The sequence below is a fragment of the Arachis stenosperma genome, chromosome 10 (genome assembly GCF_014773155.1).
Source record: "Arachis stenosperma cultivar V10309 chromosome 10, arast.V10309.gnm1.PFL2, whole genome shotgun sequence".
In the NCBI taxonomy this organism is placed as follows: domain Eukaryota; kingdom Viridiplantae; phylum Streptophyta; class Magnoliopsida; order Fabales; family Fabaceae; genus Arachis; species Arachis stenosperma.
Window position 1 is genome coordinate 47185924 of NC_080386.1, and position 21326 is coordinate 47207249.

General features: G+C 41.4%; 1 protein-coding gene across 1 annotated transcript; it reads right to left on the reverse strand.

Annotated features, from left to right (window-relative positions):
* Positions 1–2668: 2668 nt before the first annotated feature.
* LOC130957051 (uncharacterized) lies at positions 2669–3079 on the reverse strand. Its single transcript, XM_057883953.1, has one exon. The coding sequence runs from the start codon at positions 3077–3079 to the stop codon at positions 2669–2671; it is 411 nt and encodes a 136-aa protein (XP_057739936.1).
* Between the last annotated feature and the right edge of the window lie 18247 nt (positions 3080–21326).

Sequence of the window (21326 nt, forward strand, 5' to 3'; positions counted from 1 at the left end):
CAAATTTAATCGATTGCTCGTATACGACTCCGACAAGACTTTCCAAGATGACCCTGGCTCCTCCGGACTTTTGGTTGGAGGCTCCGTCTACGTGGAGTTTCCACCGTATGCCAGTTTCCTTGGTGGGGTCCCCCGTTACTTCTACCAAAAAGTTGGCCATCGCTTGTGCCTTAATCGCATGCCGGGGCTCATACCGCAGGTCGTACTGGGAGAGTTCAATGGCCCAAGTCATCATTTTTCCCGCTAAATCGGGTTTTTGGAGTACTTGACGGATTTCCTGGTCCGTCCTCACGACGATCTGGTGGCCTTGGAAGTATTGCCTTAGTCTGCGGAAAGAGGTCAAGAGTGCCAGTGCCAGTTTTTCCAGTTTGCTGTACTGCAGTTCTGCTCCTTGTAGCGCTCTACTCATGAAGTAAATTGGCTGTTGAGCCTTTCCTTCTTCCCGCACCAAGACTGCCGCAAGCGCCTCCTCCGTTATGGCCAAGTATAGGTAAAGTGGTTCTCAGACCTTGGGCTTCCCGAGTACGGGGGGTGCTGCCAAGATCTCTTTGAAGTGTTTGAATGCCTCCTCGCACGCAGGGGTCCATTCGAACGCTATCCCTTTTCTCATCAGATTGAAAAAGGGTAGGGCTTTCGCCGCAGACGCTCCGAGGAAACGAGACAGCGGGGTGAGCCTTCCTGCCAGTCTCTGAACATCTTTCACACAGCCCGTGCTCTTCTTTTGCAGTATCGCTTGGCACTTCTCGGGGTTGGCTTGCACCGCCCTTTGGGTGATCATAAATCCTAGGAACTTTTCGGCCTCCATGGCGAAGGCGCGCTTGAGTGTGTTGAGCCTCATGCGGTGTTGTCGGAGGGACGCGAACACGTTTCCCAAGTCGCTCAGGAGATCTTCAGGTCTGGTGGTCTTCACGAGGATGTCATCTGCATAGACCTCCACTGTTTTGCCTATGAGATCGCTGAATATCTTGTTCATCAATCTCTGGTATTTGGCCCCTGCATTTTTCAAGCCAAATGGCATCACCTTGTAGCAATAAATTCCTTTCGGTGTTATCAATGCTGTTTTTTCCTTGTCGGGCCGGTGCATCGGTATCTGATTGTAGCCAGAGTAGGCGTCCATAAAGCTCAGATACCGGTACCCTGCCACCGCATCAACAAGTGCGTCCATGTTGGGAAGGGGGTAGCAGTCCTTGGGGCATGCTTTGTTAAGATCGGAGTAATCTACACACATCCTCCATCTCCCATTGTGCTTTTTTACAAGAACTACATTTGACAACCAGGTCGAGTAGTCAAGTTCTCGAATAAAACCTGCTTCCAGGAGGCTGGCCGTTTGCTTGGCCACCTCCTCTGCTCTTTCACGTGACATCTTCCTTCTCCTCTGAGCCACTGGTCGGGCTTCTAGCTTGACAGCTAGGCGGTGTGACATGAGATGGGGGTCTATCCCCGGCATGTCGGCTGGCGTCCAGGTAAACAGATCGCCATTGGCCCTGATCATTTCTACCAAAGGCTCTTTCAATTTATGCGGGAGGTTTCTATTCATGAACGTGAACTTTTCTTCCGTGTCCCCGTCCCTAAACTTATCCAGGTCCCCCTCTGGCTCAGGTCTGGGCTTGTCATCGACCCTAGCGTCCAGGTCGGCGAGGAAGACCCCCGATGCTTCTTTGGATTTTTTCCCCAAGGAGAGGCTGGCATTGTCGCAAGCAACCGCCGTCTCCAATTCTCCTCTTATGGACCCCACAGATCCGTTGTCTGTGACAAACTTCATGACTAGCAGCTTTGTGCTGATCACTGCCCCGACATCGTTGATGGTCTTCCTACCTAAGATAATGTTGTAGGCCGTAGAGTCTCACAGAACTACGAACTCAGCCATTACCGATCTCTGCCCCTGTTCTCGTCCCACAGAGACCGGCAGGGAGATTATCCCGTCTGGCTTGATGAAGTGATCACCCAGCCCTACGACACTGTGCTGGTGAGTCGTCAGGTCAGCGTCCCGTAGTCCTAATGCATCGAAGACGTTGCGAAACATAATGTTCGAATCTGCCCCCGTGTCAATGAGGATCCGTTTGACAAGACCCGTTCTGACCCCTAGCCGTGATGACCATGAGGGGGCTTTTCAGGACCTCCTCGAACCATTGGTATTCCGGGCCGAAAGAAATGGACGGGGCCCCTTTTGGAGCTTCATGAAGATGAGGAGGAGACCACCAGGACTTTGGCGTCTTTTTTGTGTGCTGATCTCGACCTTGGACCCGTGTTTCTCGCAGTTACTACATTCACTATGGTAAGACCGTGGTCTTCGTCCCTTGGTTCCTGCCGTTGCTTCACCGTTTGGGTCTTGTCTTCCCCGTCGTGGTCGCAACTTCGTCTCCTTGGTTCCCTGATGAGGTGGGAGAATTCAGCTAGTTTTTCGTCCCTGATTGCTTGCTCCAGTGCATCCTTCAGGTCGAAACAGTCCTGTGTTTTGTGTCCATAGCCCTTATGGTAATCACAATAGAGGCTCTTGTTCCCCCCAGTTCGGTCCTTCAGTGGACGGGGCTTTGACAAGATTCCTTTCTCAGCTATCTGTTGGTAAACTTCTATGATTGGAGGGCTGCCGCTTGTTGGCGGCCACAACTTGACTGACTTCCTCATTGTTAATGTACTCGCGGGCTACATTTTGGATCTCTTCCATTGTCTAGACTGGCTTTATGGTGAGGTGCTTTTTGAAGTCCTCGTTAAGGAGCCCATTCGTCAGGCAGAGACTGGCCACCGAATCGGTTAACCCCTCGATCTCCAAGCATTCTTCGTTGAAATGATCTAGGTACTTTTTGGTCATTTCACCGGTTTTCTGGGTGACGCCGAGCAGATTGATCGGGTGTTTTGCTTTTGTGATTCTGGTGGTGAATTGTGCTAAGAAAGTGCGACTGATATCTGAGAAGCCAGCCACGGAGCCCTGCGGGAGGCTGTTGAACCACCGTATCGCAGGGCCTGCTAGGGTGACCGGGAAGGCGCGGCACCTTACCTCGTCTCCCACTCCCTCCAAGTTTATTTGGGCCTCAAAGGCCGTGAGGTGCTCCTGTGGGTCTTGGGTTCTGTCGTACCTCATGTCCGTTGGTTTGTCAAAGTGCTATGGCAACCGGACTTCGAGGATGGAACGATGGAATGGGGTGGTGCCCATGATCGTGGGTTGCCGTGTTCCCCTAGATCTCTCTTCTTCGCTTTGGCGATCTCGCCTCATGGTGCACGCCCGTTTACCTTGGGCGTAGATGATTGTGTCATTTCGCCTCCTAGGGTGTTCCCAATCCTCCCGGCTACTTCCCGATTCTGATCTCGAGACGGGAGTACGTCGGGAGCGACTACTCCAGTGGGAGGTTCTCTCCCGACTCTCGGGAGATTGGGAGTAGTCGGGGTCAGAAGTTTGCTGTTGATTGACGTGCAGAAAACGATCCGACACAAAACTCACCGGCAAGTGCACCGGGTCGCATCAAGTAATAATAACTCACGGGAGTGAGGTCGATCCCACAGGGATTGAAGGATTGAGCAATTTTAGTTTAGTGGTTGATTTAGTCAAGCGAATCAAAATTTGGTTGAGTGATTTGTGATCTGCAGAATTTAAATTGCATAGAAAGTAAAGGGAATGGGTAATTGGCATGAAAATAAAGAGAAAAGTGCTGAATCTTAAAGAACAAGAAATTAAATGGCAGAAACTTAGAACGCAAGAAATGTAAATTGCAAAATCTTAAAATGCAAGAAATGTAAATGGCGTGAATTGTAAAGGGAATTGGGAGTTGGATTTGCAGAAATTAAACAAGGAAAAGTAAAATTGCAACAAGCAGAGAATTAGAAAATGGCTTGGATTGAACCGGATCTTAAACAGCAAAGTAAATGAGCATGGAAACATTAAACAGGGAGTGGTAAATGGGAAATCTGGATCTCAGGACCCAAGAGACTAGAAAACCAAGTCTAGATCTCAATGCCTTCCTAGATCCAACAAGAACAATTGCAAGGAAATTGTAAATTGCAAGGAAATTAGATGAAGAAGCAAGTAACAGAAATGGAAATTCAATTGTAGTGAAAATAAACAAGATCCAAGGTGAGATTGAAACAGAATTTCTTCAATTCTCTCCCTAAGATCCGAAGCAAGGAAAGTAAAAAGTGCTTGGCAAGAACAAGGAAGAAGAGAGATCAATTCTCCTCCCAAATTCTCTTGAATTAAAACAACAATGCTAGAATGTAAAAGTAAGCACCCAATGCTAACCGAAAAGAAAGCTCTATGAAAACTAAAAAGGGAAGCTCTATGAAGACTCAAAAAGGAAAGCTCTATGAAAACTAAAAAGGGAAGCTCTATGAAGACTCAAAAAGGAAAGCTCTATGAAAATTAAAAAGGGAAGCTCCCTGAATAACTTGAATTCTAGCCTATTTATACACTTTCTTCAAATGATCTTCAAGCCTTGAGTTGGGCCTTTGCTCTTGGTGGAATTGGGTTGAAAGAGGCCTTGGTTGATTGCTCTTGGAGAGGAACCAAAGTGAACCAATTGAACCGGATTGGATTTTTGAAGAAGTTGGAGTAAAAGTTTGAGTCAAAGTTAGGGGTCTAACTTTGAGGCTAACTTTTCATATCAGCTAGCAAAATTTACTGATGCCAACGTTGGTGCAAAAGTTAGGGGTCTAACTTTTGCTCCAACGTTGGCCCTTCCTAATGCACCAATGGCGCCAACATTAGCCCAAAAGTTAGGGGGCTAACGTTGGCGCAAACGTTGAGTAGCCCTGGACAAATTTTTCATGCCAACGTTAGCCTCCAAGTTAGGGGGCTAACGTTGGCGCAAACGTTGAGTAGCCCTGGACAAATTTTTCATGCCAACATTAGCCTCCAAGTTAGGGGGCTAACGTTGGCGCAAACGTTGAGTAGCCCTGGGGTGATTTTCCAATTCTCACGTTAGCCTCCAAGTTAGGGGTCTAACTTTGAGGCTAACTTTTCAACCAAAAGTTTGTGCAAAAGTTTGAGGGCTAACTTCAAGTCCAACTTTATACTTCCTGGTTCAATTTCACTTGTTTCATTGTCCTCTCTTTGATTCTAGCCATTCCTTCTTACTTCAACCTTTCTCCAAGCTTTCTTCACCTATCATTAATCAACCAAACACATCAAAGCTATGCTCAAAATCATGAGATGTTCATTCTATCCTAATATGTAACCATTATGGCATCAAATCTCATGAAAAAGCATGAATTTATCTATGGTTGATTCAATCAAAGGAAGCATGAAAATCTACCCAAATTGGCTTGCTTAGGCCTCAAGAAAGTGCATAATTTAAGTGAAAACAAAAGAAAAAGACTAGTGAAACTAGGCTAAGATGACTTGTCATCACAACACCAAACTTAAAGCTTGCTTGTCCCCAAGCAAGAAATGAATTATTAAGAAGAAAGAATGAAATGGAAGAGGATGTTCATGCTAGCAGAATATTATTGGTAGTTCATGGGATTTTGTGTGGATATGCACATACTCACTTCTTACTGACTCTTAGGCTTTAGAAAGTCTCCTTCAAGCTTCAAGTACCATACTGCTATGACCTCTCATTATTCCTTTATCCTTGGCTATTACTTTGTTCTAAGGCTTTATTTGAGTGTCATGTGTAGCAAGTTCATTTTTTTTTCTGTATACTTGACACATTATTCACCATGGACACTTGGCTCACATTCCTTCTTAAAATATTGATGTCCAGCACCTCTTTGGGTTACTAAATGCCTTGTAGTTAGGTTGCTCTTGATAGTGGATTTTCAGCTGATGATCCCGGATTAGTTAATCCAAGTCACCAAGTGTTGAAGCACTCCAAAGAGCTTACTAATCCAAGCAGATCCTAGTACAAAGACACCACAGGCATATATTTTAAAGTTTAAGCTATTGGTGTCCAGCCTTGTTTCTTTTTGTTTCCTTTTCTTTTCTCTGCCACTTTTCGGCTATTTCTTTTCTTTCTTTCTTTTTGTTTTTCTTTCTTACCAGGGATCTTTATTTAATTGAGATCCATAGACAGTAGGTCACTCTATACTTGGAAGGAGATATCCTAGCTCTTTATTCACTAACAGTGAGCTATTATACAATCACACACATACCACCACTTACTATTATTCTACTTCTATCTAACAGAGACTATCTTACTTCACATTCAAACATTTCTTTTATAGATTTAAAGATGCAGGGGACAGAACATGCTTTTAGTCAAGCGGAAGTAAACACACAAGCACAAATTTAGACTAGCTTACTTATTTTAAGAGAAAATTGAATCTGTTTGAACTAAGTGAACACTTTAACAGAACATACTCAAAACATTTCTCAACAGCAAAGGTTAAGTATAGATACAACCTATTGGTTTGCAGTTCTTTTGTTCGTCCTTCTGTTGTGCCCCTTTTCGAGTCATGATGCGTAATTCCTTGCTACTTCCTCTGATTCAACAGTTTAACTCTGGGCAGACTTTTATGTTCTTGCTAAAGGTTATAGAGTTAGGACTAAAAAGCAGTTATATGGTTGAATAATCTGTTTGATTGCTTGAGACTAGCAATGTGCAGGAAGTTAGAATGTGTTTCTGAATGAGGTTTTGGTGGAACACCAAACTTAGAATCCTACATTCTCCCTTAAATTGTTTTTGGTGTGCAACACCAAACTTAGTTCCTTGCAATACATATCAATTATTCAACATTTCTATTGAAAAAGCTATGAAAAGAAAACTACCTCAGGTTGGGTTGCCTCCCAACAAGTGCTCTTTTATTGTCATTAGCTTGACATCTTTCCATTTTTTTCAAGAGGGCTGTAGGTTCTGGACCTCTTTTTCCTTATCCCATTGTCCTCCCAAGTACAACTTTGCTCTGTGACCATTTACTGTGAATTGATTCTTTGTTGCCTCATCAAGTAGTTCAATGCTCCCATAGGGAAAAACCTTTGTCACCAAGTATGGCCCAGTCCACTTAGACCTTAGTTTGCCAGGGAAAAGTTTAAGCCTTGAATTGTACAGGAGCACTTGCTGTCCTGGCTTGAATTCCTTCTTTGTGATATTCTTGTCATGCCACCTCTTAGCTCTCTCCTTGTATATCTTAGCACTTTCATAAGCGTCTAGCCTGAATTCATCTAACTCATTTAGTTGTAACAGCCTTGATGAGCGGATATTTTGTACGCTTTTTGGGGGTAATTTCATGTAGATTTTAGCATGTTTCAGTTAGTTTTTAGTAAAATAATATTAGTTTTTAGGCAAAAATCATATTTCTGGACTTTACTATGAGTTTGTGTGTTTTTCTGTGATTTCAGGTATTTTCTGGCTGAAATTGAGGGAGCTGAGCAAAAATCTGACTTAGGCTGAAAAAGGACTGCTGATGCTGTTGGATCCTGACCTCCCTGCACTCGAAATGGATTTTCTGGAGCTACAGGAGTCCAATTGGCGCGCTCTCAACGGCGTTGGAAAGTAGACATCCAGGGCTTTCCAGCAATATATAATAGTCCATACTTTGCGCAAGGATAGACGACGTAACTTGGCGTTAAACGCCAAGTACATGCTGCTGTCTGGAGTTAAACGCCAGAAAAACGTCATGATCCGGAGTTGAACGCCCAAAACACGTCAAAACCTGGAGTTTGACGCCAAGAAAGGCCTTTACACGTGGAAAGCTTTAGTCTCAGCCCCAGCACACACCAAGTGGGCCCCAGAAGTAGATTTCTGCACCAATTATCTTAGTTTACTCATATTCTGTAAACCTAGGCTACTAGTTTACTATTTAAAACAACTTTTACAGACTTATCTTGTACCTCATGACATTTTCAGATCTGAATTACATACTTTTGACGGCATGAGTCTCTAAACTCCATTGTTGGGGGTGAGGAGCTCTGCAGCGTCTCAATGATTTAATACAATTCCTTTGTTTTCCATTCAAACACGCTTGTTCTTATCTAAGATGTTTATTCGCGCTTAACTGTGGAGAAGGTGATGATCCGTGACACTCATCACCTTCCTCAACCCATGAACGTGTGCCTGACAACCACCTCCGTTCTACATCAGATTGAATGAATATCTCTTAGATTCCCCAACAGAATCTTCGTGGTATAAGCCGGATTGATGGCAGCATTCATGAGAATCCGGAAAGTCTAAACCTTGTCTGTGGTATTCCGAGTAGGATTTCGGGATTGAATGACTGTGATGTGCTTCAAACTTTAACCTGCTGGGCATTAGTGACAGACGCAAAAGAGGGATTCTATTCCAGTAGGAGCGGGAACCAACCGGTGATTAGCCGTACTGTGACAGAGTGCGTGAGCATAGTTTTCACTGCGAGGATGGGAAGTAGCCACTGACAATGGTGACACCCTACATAGAGCTTGCCATGGAAGGAACCTGCGTGTGAGAAGAGGATTCCAAGGAAGAGTTGAAGTCAAAGGACAAAGCATCTCCAGAACTCCAACATATTCCACAATCCTTTACAAACAAATAACTCTATTGCTCAAGTAACATTATTCCCTCTTTTATTTTTATAATCAAATCTAGTAATTTCACTTTTAATCCAAATAACCTTGTTGACATCCTAACTAAGAATAATAAAATAAATATTGATTGCTTCAAACCAATAATCTCTGTGGATTCGACCCTTACTCACGTAAGGTATTACTTGGACGACCCAGTACACTTGCTGGTTAGTTGAACGGAATTGTGCCCACTCATACCAAAAATCCTAAGTTCCACAAGTCTACAATAAATACATTAATGCTATATTGATGTGATCACAATTTCGTCCACCAAGCCTTTTCTCTCCGGTAGCTTGGGAATCAAGGTTGAGGAGTTTAGTGGCCCAAAAAGCTCTGTGTTCAAGCTCTACAGGGAGGTGGCAGGATTTGCCATACAAAAGCTGAAAGGGTGACTTGCCAATAGAAGTTTTAAAAGCTGTCCTATATGCCCATAATGCATCCTCTAGTTTTCTGGCCTAATCTTTTCTTGTGATTCCCACTGTTTTCTCTAGGATCTTCTTCAATTCCCTATTTGCCAATTCAGCTTGGCCGTTAGTCTGAGGGTGGTAGGGTGTGGCTACCTTATGGACTACTCCATATTTGTGGAGGAGTTTTTCCATCTGTTTGTTGCAAAAGTGACCACCACCATCACTAACAAGCCCCTTGGGTACTCCATATCTTGTAAAAATGTGTTTTTTAAGGAATTGGAGGACAATTTGTGCGTCACAGGTAGTTGTGGCTATGGCCTCCACCCACTTTGAGACGTACTCCACAGCTACTAAGATGTATCTGAAAGAATAGGAAGGGGAAAGGGTCCCATGAAGTCAATTCCCCATAGGTCGAACAATTCTAATTCCAAGATGAAGTTTTGAGGCATTTCATTCCTTCTTGTTAATCCTCCTGCTCTCTGACATTCATTACATTGATGAACATATTCTCTGGCATCCTTGAAGATGGTTGGCCAATAGAAGCCACTCTGCAGTACTTTTGTGGCTGTTTTTTCTGGGCCAAAGTGTCCACCATAAGCTGAACCGTGACAATGCCACAAGATGTCCCTTATTTCACTCTCGGGAACACACATTCTGATTACTCCATCAGAGCATCTCTTGAACAGGAAGGGTTCATCCCATGAAAATTTCCTTGCTTCATTGATTAACCTCTTCACTTGTTGCTTAGAGAACTCTTGAGGTATCTTCCCTCCAACTTTGTAGTTAGCCATGTCAGCAAACCAAGGTGTTTGCTGGATCTGTAAGAGATGCTCATTTGGGAAGCTTTCATTTACGGGCTGAGAAGCCTTTTGAGTTGTTTCATGTGGTAGCCTTGACAGATGATCAGCAACCCGGTTTTCAGTGCCCTTCCTATCTCTTATCTCAATGTCAAACTCTTGTAGGAGCAATATCCACCTGATGAGTCTCGGTTTAGCATCCTGCTTTGACATCAAATACTTAAGTGCAGCATGATCAGTATAAACCACAACTTTGGATCCTATCAAGTATGATCTAAACTTATCAAATGCATAAACTACAGCTAGCAACTCCTTCTCTGTTGTGGTGTAATTTCTTTGGGCATCATTTAACACTTTACTTGCATAATATATAACATGATGTAGATTTCCTTTCTTTTGCCCAAGTACAGCACCAATTGCAAGGTCACTTGCATCACACATGAGTTCAAAAGGTAATTCCCAATCTGGAGGTGTGATGATTGGTGCTGTTGTGAGTTTATGTGTTAAGGTTTCAAAGGCATGCCGGCAGTCTTTATCAAACACAAAAGGATTATCAAGCATTAATAGATTACTTAAAGGTTTGGCTATTTTTGAAAAGTCCTTGATAAACCTTCTATAAAATCCGGCATGTCCCAAGAAACTTCTAACAGATTTCACATTAATTGGTGCAGGGAGTTTTTCTATTATCTCAACCTTTGCCTTATCAACCTCTTTCCCTTTTCTTGAAACTTTATGGCCGAGGACAATCCCTTCGGGAACCATGAAATGGCATTTTTCCCAGTTTAAAACCAAATTAGTTTCTTGGCATCGTTTCAAGACAAGAGTTAAATGGTTCAGGCAAGCATTGAAATTATCACCAAAAACAGAGAAGTCATCCATGAAGACCTCTAGAAATTTTTCGACCATATCAGAAAAAATGGATAGCATACACCTTTGAAATGTGGCAGGGGCATTGCAAAGCCCAAAGGGCATCCTTCGGTATGCAAAGACTCCAAATGGGCATGTAAAGGTAGTCTTCTCTTGGTCTTTGGGGTCCACCATGATTTGATTATACCCAGAATATCCATCCAAAAAGCAATAATAGGCATGACCGGCTAGCCGTTCCAGCATTTGATCAATGAATGGAAGAGGGAAATGGTCCTTTCTGGTGGCATCATTCAATCTTCTATAGTCTTTGCACATCCTCCATCCAGTCACTGTTCTAGTAGGAATCAACTCATTCTTCTCATTGGTGATGACCGTCATTCCTCCTTTCTTTGGTACAACCTGAACCGGGCTCACCCATGGGCTGTCAGATATTGGGAAAATTATCCCTGCATTCCACAACTTCATTACTTCTTTCTGGACAACTTCCTTTATTGTGGGATTTAGCCTTCTTTGAGGTTGAACTACTGGTTTGGAATTGTCTTCCAAAAGGATTTTATGCATACATACTGCAGGGCTGATTCCTTTCAGGTCATCAATGGTCCATCCTAAAGCATCTTTGTGAGCTTTGAGTACATTAAGAAGCTCTCCCTCTTCCTTCTTTGTCAGGGATGAATTAATGATCACTGGAAAACTCTCTGATGTGTCTAGAAATGCATATTTGAGATGGGGAGGTAGTGGTTTCAATTCTTGTTTCCGTACTTCTTCCTTCTTGTCTTGTTTCTCATCTTGCTCAATGAAGGTCTCAGCTACTTGTTCTTCTATTGCCTCTTGATTTCCTTCTTGCTCTTGAGAATTTTCTTCCTGCATTTCTTCCACCAGACTCTCTATCATATCCACTTTTACGTAGTCCTCTTGCTCCGGAATGTTTTGCATTGACTTGAAAACATTTATGATCATTTGTTCATTATGGACCCTGAAGATCATTTCCCCTTTTTCTACATCAATGATGGCTCTTGCTGTGTGTAGAAATGGCCTTCCTAAAATGATTGAGTCACTTCCTTCCTCTTCAGTATCCAAAATCACAAAATCTGCTGGGAAGATAAATTCCCCAACCTTCACCAACAGATTCTCCACAATTCCATTGGGTGTCTTGATGGATCTGTCAGCCATAACTAATGACATCCTGGTGGGTTTAAGCTCTTCTATATCAAGCTTTCTCATCATCGAAAGAGGCATTAAATTGATGCTGGCACCAAGGTCACAGAGAGCTTTGTTGAGAATTGTTTTGCCAATGGTGCACGACACTACAAAGCCCCCCGGATCCTTGAGTTTTGGTGGAATGCCCCGTTGAATCACAGCACTGCATTCCTCGGTGAGTAATACGGTTTCCCTCTCAAGCCAACTTCTTTTCTTGTTGATAAGCTCCTTTAAAAATTTGGCATACAGAGGCATTTGCTCAAGTGCTTCAGCTAAGGGGATATTGATTTCCAGCTTCTTGAAGGTCTCAAGGAACTTGTGGAAATGCTGGTCCTTAACTTCCTTGTTGAACCTCTGGGGATAAGGTAGTGGAGTTGTGATGTTTTTCCCTACTTGCTGTTGACTTTGTTGGTTGCCCTTCTCTTTAAGTTTTTCAGTGCTTTTGTTTGGCCTCACAAATTGCTCCTTAGCTTCATCTGCCTTTGTTTGCTTCTCATCCTCTGTTGGTTCTTTGATGCTCTCTGCTTGCTTCTTTGTAGTGTCATTGTTGCTCATCAATGTTCTCCCACTCCTTAATTGTATTGCCTTGCATTCCTCCTTGGGATTTGGGATTGTGTCACTGGGCAGTGAGCTTGAAGGTCTCTTAACAGAAATTTGCTTGGAGATTTGCCCGATCTGCCTCTCTAGGCTTTTTATTGACGCTTCATGGTTTTTGGTTGCCATTTCCTGGTATTTCATCATTTTGTCCATCAAGGTCTCCAGGTTTGTGAGTCTTTGGGATTCAGGTGGTGCTTGTGGTGGGTTATGAGTTGTGGGTGGTGGATGGTGGGCATTTTGGTTAATGGGTTGGTTATTGGATTGGTACTGGTTGAGGTTGGGGTAGTTGTTTTGAGGTTTTCTGTAAGTGTTTTGGTTGGTTTGATGCTGGTTGTAATTTTGGTTGTTTCTTGGGTTGTTTTGGTTTGAGTTCCTCTGCCATGGTTGTTGGTTTTGGTTTTGAGTGTCTCCCCATCTGAGATTGGGGTGATTCTTCCATGAGGGGTTGTAACTATCACCATAGACTTCATTTGGATTAGAATGCATGTACTGGACTTGTTCTTGCTGTTGCTCTTCTTGAACTTCTTCATTTTGTCCCCATGTAGTTGATGGTTGGCTAGTGTTAACTGCTGCAACTTGGAGGTTATCAATCCTCTTGGTCATTTGCTCAAATTGTTGTTGAATTTGCTGCTGCATTAGTTTGTTTTGAGCCAGGATTGAATCCACTCCTTCTAGCTCAATTACTCCTCGTCTTTGTGATGGTTGGCGGTTTCTTTGATGAGCAAAAAAATATTGGTTGTTAGCCACCATATTAATGAGTTCTTGAGCCTCCTCTGCAGTTTTCATGAGTTGCAAGGAACCTCCAGCTGAGTGATCCAAAGCTTCCTGGGATTTCAGTGTTAAGCCTTCATAGAAGTTTTGCAGCTTCTCCCATTCATTAAACATGGCAGGGGGGCATTTTCTGACTAGAGCCTTGTACCTCTCCCATGCCTCATAGATGGGTTCAGCCTCCATTTGTGTGAATGTTTGTACCTCGGCCTTCAACCTTATAACCCTCTGTGGTGGATAAAACTTGGCGAGGAACTTGGTTACCAAATCATCCCAGTTGTTGATGCTGTCTCTTGGAAATGATTCCAACCATTGAGTGGCCTTGTCCCTGAGAGAGAATGGGAATAGCATCAGTTTGTAACTGTCAGGAGGCACACCATTAGTTTTGACAGTGTTACATATCCTCAAGAAGGTGGATAAGTGTTAGTGCGGGTCTTCAAGTGATCCTTTGATCATCTTGTGAGATTGGTCGGTTGTGGGGTGTTAGGGGTTGGAAGGATGGGTGATGTGGTGGTATGTTGTGATTATTGTTGATATGGTGAATTTTTTGCAGGTTTGGGCAATTGGGGTTGTTGTAATTGAAGTCCCTTTGTTCCTGATATTGAGATTCCTTCATTCCTAGATAAGAATGTGGCTTCCATGGTGGAAATTGTGCCTTCACTGTGGTAGAATGGAGAAAGTCAATTTGTCTAGCTATTGACCCCAATTGTTGCTGAGTTTGCTGATGTAGCTGTTTGCTTTGATTCATGACTGCCTTCATTCCTTCAAGATTCATCATCTCCTTGTCTGAAGTTGCATTCTGTGGGGTCTCAAATGAGTGTTGGTTATTGGCTCTCTTGTTATTGAGCTCTGCAGTTCCTTGGCCAGCTGCTGTTACTTTGAGAAGGTTATCTGAGACGTAATCCACTGTTCCTCTTGTTTCTAGGGTTAATCCTTCATAGAATGCTTGGAAACCCACTTTGTCAGTTGCTTTCTTGTATTTTTCCCATGCTTTGAACAATGGTTCTTCCTCTCCTTGTGTGAATGGATGTATCCCCTCTTTCATCTTGATGTTGTGTTGGGATGAGGAGAATTTGGCCAGAAATTTGGTGACCAAATCGTCCCAACTAGTAATACTTCCCCGGGGAAAGGTTTCGAACCATTGTGCAGCTTCATCCTTTAGTGAGAAGGGAAATAGCAAGAGCTTACAGGTATCATGATTTACACCATTGGGGCTAACAGCACCACAAGTCTTTAGAAAAATGGATATATGCTGTTCAGGATCTTCCACTGGGTTTCCGCTGTAAGAACAATTTTTCTTGATTGATGTAATGAGTTGCGGCTTCAAGTTGTGGTGTTCTTCTTTCTCAGAAACTCCTTCTTCAATGATACCTTTCCCTTTGGCTGTTCTTCTTTCCTGTGACATATAAATCAATCACAAGGAATACACAGTGGTATTTTTGGAGAATAGAGTGTAGTTAATTGTAACAAAACTTCAAACAGTTAGCGTGTTAATAGAGGCAAAACTTCAAACAGTTAGTGGGTTAGTCAAAAATAAAGAAAAAGTGCTTGATCTAAATTACCACCTCACTTAATCATTGTCAATCTAATTAATCCCCGGCAACGGCGCCAAAAACTTGACGTGCGGAAAACGATCCGACACAAAACTCACCGGCAAGTGCACCGGGTCACATCAAGTAATAATAACTCACGGGAGTGAAGTCGATCCCACAGGGATTGAAGGATTGAGCAATTTTAGTTTAGTGGTTGATTTAGTCAAGCGAATCAAAATTTGGTTGAGTGATTTGTGATCTGCAGAATTTAAATTGCATAGAAAGTAAAGGGAATGGGTAATTGGCATGAAAATAAAGAGAAAAGTGCTGAATCTTAAAGAACAAGAAATTAAATGGCAGAAACTTAGAACGCAAGAAATGTAAATTGCAAAATCTTAAAATGCAAGAAATGTAAATGGCGTGAATTGTAAAGGGAATTGGGAGTTGGATTTGCAGAAATTAAACAAGGAAAAGTAAAATTGCAACAAGCAGAGAATTAGAAAATGGCTTGGATTGAACCGGATCTTAAACAGCAAAGTAAATGAGCATGGAAACATTAAACAGGGAGTGGTAAATGGGAAATCTGGATCTCAGGACCCAAGAGACTAGAAAACCAAGTCTAGATCTCAATGCCTTCCTAGATCCAACAAGAACAATTGTAAGGAAATTGTAAATTGCAAGGAAATTAGATGAAGAAGCAAGTAACAGAAATGGAAATTCAATTGTAGTGAAAATAAACAAGATCCAAGGTGAGATTGAAACAGAATTTCTTCAATTCTCTCCCTAAGATCCGAAGCAAGGAAAGTAAAAAGTGCTTGGCAAGAACAAGGAAGAAGAGAGATCAATTCTCCTCCCAAATTCTCTTGAATTAAAACAACAATGCTAGAATGTAAAAGTAAGCTCCCAATGCTAACCGAAAAGAAAGCTCTATGAAAACTAAAAAGGGAAGCTCTATGAAGACTCAAAAAGGAAAGCTCTATGAAAACTAAAAAGGGAAGCTCTATGAAGACTCAAAAAGGAAAGCTCTATGAAAATTAAAAAGGGAAGCTCCCTGAATAACTTGAATTCTAGCCTATTTATACACTTTCTTCAAATGATCTTCAAGCCTTGAGTTGGGCCTTTGCTCTTGGTGGAATTGGGTTGAAAGAGGCCTTGGTTGATTGCTCTTGAAGTTTGGAGAGGAACCAAAGTGAACCAATTGAACCGGATTGGATTTTTGTAGAAGTTGGAGTAAAAGTTTGAGTCAAAGTTAGGGGTCTAACTTTGAGGCTAACTTTTCATATCAGCTAGCAAAATTTACTGATGCCAACGTTGGTGCAAAAGTTAGGGGTCTAACTTTTGCTCCAACGTTGGCCCTTCCTAATGCACCAATGGCGCCAACGTTAGCCCAAAAGTTAGGGGGCTAACGTTGGCGCAAACGTTGAGTAGCCCTGGACAAATTTTTCATGCCAACGTTAGCCTCCAAGTTAGGGGGCTAACGTTGGCGCAAACGTTGAGTAGCCCTGGGGTGATTTTCCAATTCTCACGTTAGCCTCCAAGTTAGGGGTCTAACTTTGAGGCTAACTTTTCAACCAAAAGTTTGTGCAAAAGTTTGAGGGCTAACTTCAAGTCCAACTTTATACTTCCTGGTTCAATTTCACTTGTTTCATTGTCCTCTCTTTGCTTCTAGCCATTCCTTCTTACTTCAAACTTTCTCCAAGCTTTCTTCACCTATCATTAATCAACCAAACACATCAAAGCTATGCTCAAAATCATGAGATGTTCATTCTATCCTAATATGTAACCATTATGGCATCAAATCTCATGAAAAAGCATGAATTTATCTATGGTTGATTCAATCAAAGGAAGCATGAAAATCTACCTAAATTGGCTTGCTTAGGCCTCAAGAAAGTGCATAATTTAAGTGAAAACAAAAGAAAAAGACTAGTGAAACTAGGCTAAGATGACTTGTCATCACTGATGCTCTTGATTTGCTAATTGGCGCTCCAGGTTCTGCACCCTATGGCGCAGTTCCTGCATTATCCTAGCGCTGTCGCTACCAGTTCCCCTGAAGGGGCGTCTTTCTTGGGCTCTTGACTGCGGCTCGGTTCGTCGCGGGGGGACCTCAACCGCTTGCGGTGAGAGGCAACGGAAGCTGCCCCCTCGAGGCCCATCGTCCGGCCCTGGCCCCCTGGGCCTTGCACGATCTCCATTCAGGCGTCCTATCCCCACAGACGGCGCCAATGTTCGGTATCTCGGGTACCAGACGGTTCGGAGTGGTTCTCGGATGAACAGGTGGGGCATAGCCTGGAATCGGGTTGCAAGGGTGAGACGGGTAGGCCGACGTTCCGAGCTCCCAATGCGAAGGGTGGTGTCACCTGCAAAGACACTCCGACGCCCAAGTCAGTAGAGTGTGCAGGCAAGAAAGGGGTAAAGTGGTGTATGACGTACCTTGGGGGAGGGGTGATGGTGTTTTTGTGGAAAAACAAATTTCCAACACACAAATCCAACCGGCAAGTGTACCGGGTCGCATCAAGTAATAATAACTCACAAGAGTGAGGTCGATCCCACAGGGATTGATGGATCAAGCAACTTTAGTGGGTGATTAGTTTAGTCAAGCTAACATTGAAGTGAATTTGGATGAAGTGTAACCAACAGAAAGTAAATAGCAAGGAAAATTAAAGTGCAGAAAGTAAAATTGCAAGTAACTTAAAGAATAAGAAAGTAAAATTGCAAGAATCTTAAATGACAAGAATTATAAATTGCATGAAAAGTAAAGGGGGTTGGGTGCTGGAAATTAAATGAAAGCAATAGATTAAGCAATTGGAAATTTAAATTGCAGAAAATGTAAATGTGCAGGAAATTTAAAGAGAGCAGTAAAGCAAAGTGTAGAACAATTGCATAGAGATTAACTTGCAGGAAAGTAATTTGGGATCATGAACAGAAATGTAAAATGAAGAATAAGTGCAGAAGAGTTAAATTGCTTGAAAGTTACTTGAAAGCCAATGGAACAGTGAAAATAGAAGAGCAGCCAAGAATTCAACTCAATTTCAAAATAAAATTGAGGATCTCAAGGAATCAAAGAGACTAGAAAACAAGTCTAGATCTCACTCCCTTCCTTGATCCAACAGCAACAATTGCAAAAGAAATAAAGGAGAGCAAGTTGCAGAAATTGTAGAAGAAGAAGAAATGAACAGAAAGTAGAATTCAATTATGCAGAAGAACAAAGCATGGATTTCAGATCAAAGATTGGAACAGAATTCCTCCAACCTCAATCCAAAATTTCAAAACAAGAGAAAGACTAAAGAGAGAGCTCTCTAATGGGGCAAGCCTTTTTTTTTTTAGTCGAGCTCCCTTAGTGAGATGGAATTGATGCCTTTATATAGGCTTTACAAAGTGAAAATTAAAACAAATTACAATTAAAATGAAAATCCTAATCTAATTGATCCATGTGCCTTTGAGTGATGATGTGGGCTTTTTCTTGCTTTGGATTTGAGGAGGAATGGGTTTGGTTGGCCTTGATTCAATTTGGAGAGGAATTGAATTAAAATGGAATTTTAGTTGATTTTGGCCCATGAAGGAAAATTGCTTCCAGGAGGCTGCCCTGCCCTTGTGGAGGGCAGGGCAGAAAATTGATGCTTGGTGCTAGCAATTGGTGCGTGTTGGTGCAGCCTTGTTCGAGCCTGGTGCGGCCATGGTGCATGAAATGCTGCCCTGCCCGCGCCAAGGGCAGGGCAGGAAAAGTTGGTGCTGCCAGAACGTGCCATGGTGCTGCCAGAATCCAGAATTGGTGCGCCAGATTTAGAAATTGGTGCGCCAGAAATTTTCCTTGGTGCATGGGATGCTGCCCTGCCCTTGTGGAGGGCAGGGCAATGTTGCCTTGGTGTGTCTTGTGCGCGCACCACTTCCTTGACCGTGCGTCTCCCTCTTCGAACCTTGATGGAAGCATTTTTGTTTATTTTCGCTTGTTTTTGGCCCTTAAATATGCCTCTCGTTCCTGCCTCAATTGTGCGTCAAATATGGATTGCTATATATCGTTGGAAAGCTCTGAATGTCAGCTTTCCAATGCAACTGGAAGCACATCAATTGGACGTCTGTAGCTCAAGTTATAGCCCTTTGAAGTAGGCATGGTCATGCTGTGTGCGGCCAGATTTTAACTTAGCGAAAATTCTTGCTTCCAACCATACTTTGCATCACAATTCTGCCCTGCCCTTGGCAAGGGCAGGATCGTGTGCGTGCTGGCTGCTTCCTCTCTTGATTTGGTCATGGGCCACGCTTTTAAAAGCGTGGCCTAAGGCTCCAAAGTGTACCCAACTTCAAAATGTACCCCAAGGCTCTTTTTTTCTCCTTTTTTTGTGCTTCTTTGCTTCTTTTTCTTCTTATTTCCTACAAGATTTATAAAATTAAAAGATCAAGGAAATATATCATTTAAGTACAAAAAGCATTCAATATTTAAGCACAAATCATCAATTTCTTGTATGAAAAAGCATAGAAAATGGGTATATGATGACATGTCATCAAGGGGTTAGACCCTCTCCATATATACTTTGTCAGAAGTGGGTCCCACAAGGGTAGAACCCACCTTCTTCAAAGCTTCCTTGTACAACTGTGGCGGCTAGCTGTCCCAGACGCGTGTTCGCATCGGCAAATGAGTGCCTCACACCCGACCGTTCGGGTCGGGTGGTTAATGGGTCGGGTAGGCCCATGTTCCCTTTGGGCCAGGCCGTAACAAAATATATTTTTAAATTTTTAAAAATTTAAATGTTCGTAGACTAAAAAGTCAATAACTTATTTATCTTTTTCTCTAAATTCTTTTAAACAAATGTATGTTTATTCATAAAAGAAAATCTTAAAATGTGATTGGTTGCTATTATTGTGGTTTGTTAGTGCTATACTCCTATTCATTCGCATGAAATGGGCCGCAACAACCTTCCTTCCATTTCAGGTGGCCTACACAAAATGGATTGCTGCAGCTTTTTTACATTTCGCATATGGTTCGTCAGAAATAATGGACGATTTCATTTCGTGTATGCTCTGAACGAATTGGACCTATGTATTTTTGTCTATAAGTATTTATATAATTATATATCATACAAAATTAATTTGAGACTCAATATGAGCTAATGTTTGGTCTTAAGTCAATGTAAATTTTATATTATTTTTAGAAATATTTATGAATAGGTTTCAATTCGTATATTCGCGATATTTATATGAATTTAATCTAAAAATTATATATATTGATTTGATCTGTAAAGTAATTGGATCACATTGTATCCAATCCACATACTAATTGAATTAAATTGCAAATTTTAAGTACCTATTTGCATATCCGTAGATTCGCAAAAAATAAATAAATAAATAAATATTTTTTTTCAATTAATAATTATAATATATGTTGTATTATTTATTTTTTTTATTTAAAAAAAATATGTTTAATAATATTTTAGAAGTAAACATGTTAAAAAAAAGAATTTTATTGATTTTTTAATAAAATAAACTTTTAAAAATATTTTTATATTTTACGAATATATCCCATATCCAATCTGCAAATATGCAGATCAAATGGGATCGGATCCAAACTTAAAAATACGGATATTAGATTTGATCCGATAAATTTAGTGTGAACTCTATCGAGATTTTGATTATATCTGATCCGATTCGATTGGTTTTCAGCCCTAATAATTTTTAATTGTTTCATTTATTGGGTTATACAAGTGACAATATTTAATTAGTCTTTCTTTAAAGTAATATAGTCTCCTTTTATTAATATTGATCTCATTTTAAACATTGTATCTAATATAAGTTTTAATTTTAATTTAATTCGGTTACTATAGATGTCATAAATAATACCTTTAAAAGTATCCTATTAAAGTTGCTCTTAAATGGCATGTTTGAAAATTTTTTAAGGTATAAAATTGAATTGAATTTTATCAAAAATTGAATTTCAGTCAAAATTGAATTTAATTTTAGTATTTGGAATGAATTAATACAACTATAAAATTGAATTGAATTTCAGTATTTAGAATGTTTATCAAATAAATTAAAATTTTAGAATAGACAACTTTACCATTTATTAATATAACATCATATTTAAATAATAAATATATTTATTTATTGATGCCAGGGCATCTAGGCCAGTTTCACCGACCTTTTCTTTACTGTTTTAGGGTAGTTTCATGCATTTTCCTAGTAAACAAGGCAAGTTTTGGGTGAAAAAATACTTACACCTTCATTTAAGCAACTATTGTGAATTTTGCATGATTTCATGAGATTTTTGCCAGAATTGCATGATAATTTAATGATGCATAATCTCATGACTCTGGCTAGAGCTTTGATGCACTTTAATTGCTTGATTTCAGGATAAATGAAGCATGGAAGAATCACGTTAGCATTCACGTTAACTTAGTTAACGTGACTACTAACGTGGGATGGCAAATAGCTTGCAACGTTAATGAGAAAAGTGATCACCAATAACGCCTGCGAAGCCATTCATAGCCTGCGTTAAGAGCCACGTTAACTAAGTTAACGTGGTACTTAACGTAGGAGAAAAAGAGGACTCCACGTTAATGAGAAACGTGAACTCCAATAACGTTTCTCCTCAACGTTAGTGGTAAAAGTGAACACCACTAACGTTGGGAAACTAGGTAATGCCCGACGTTAAGAGTCACGTTAACTAAGTTAACGTGAACTCTAACGTGGAAGAGGATCAACAATG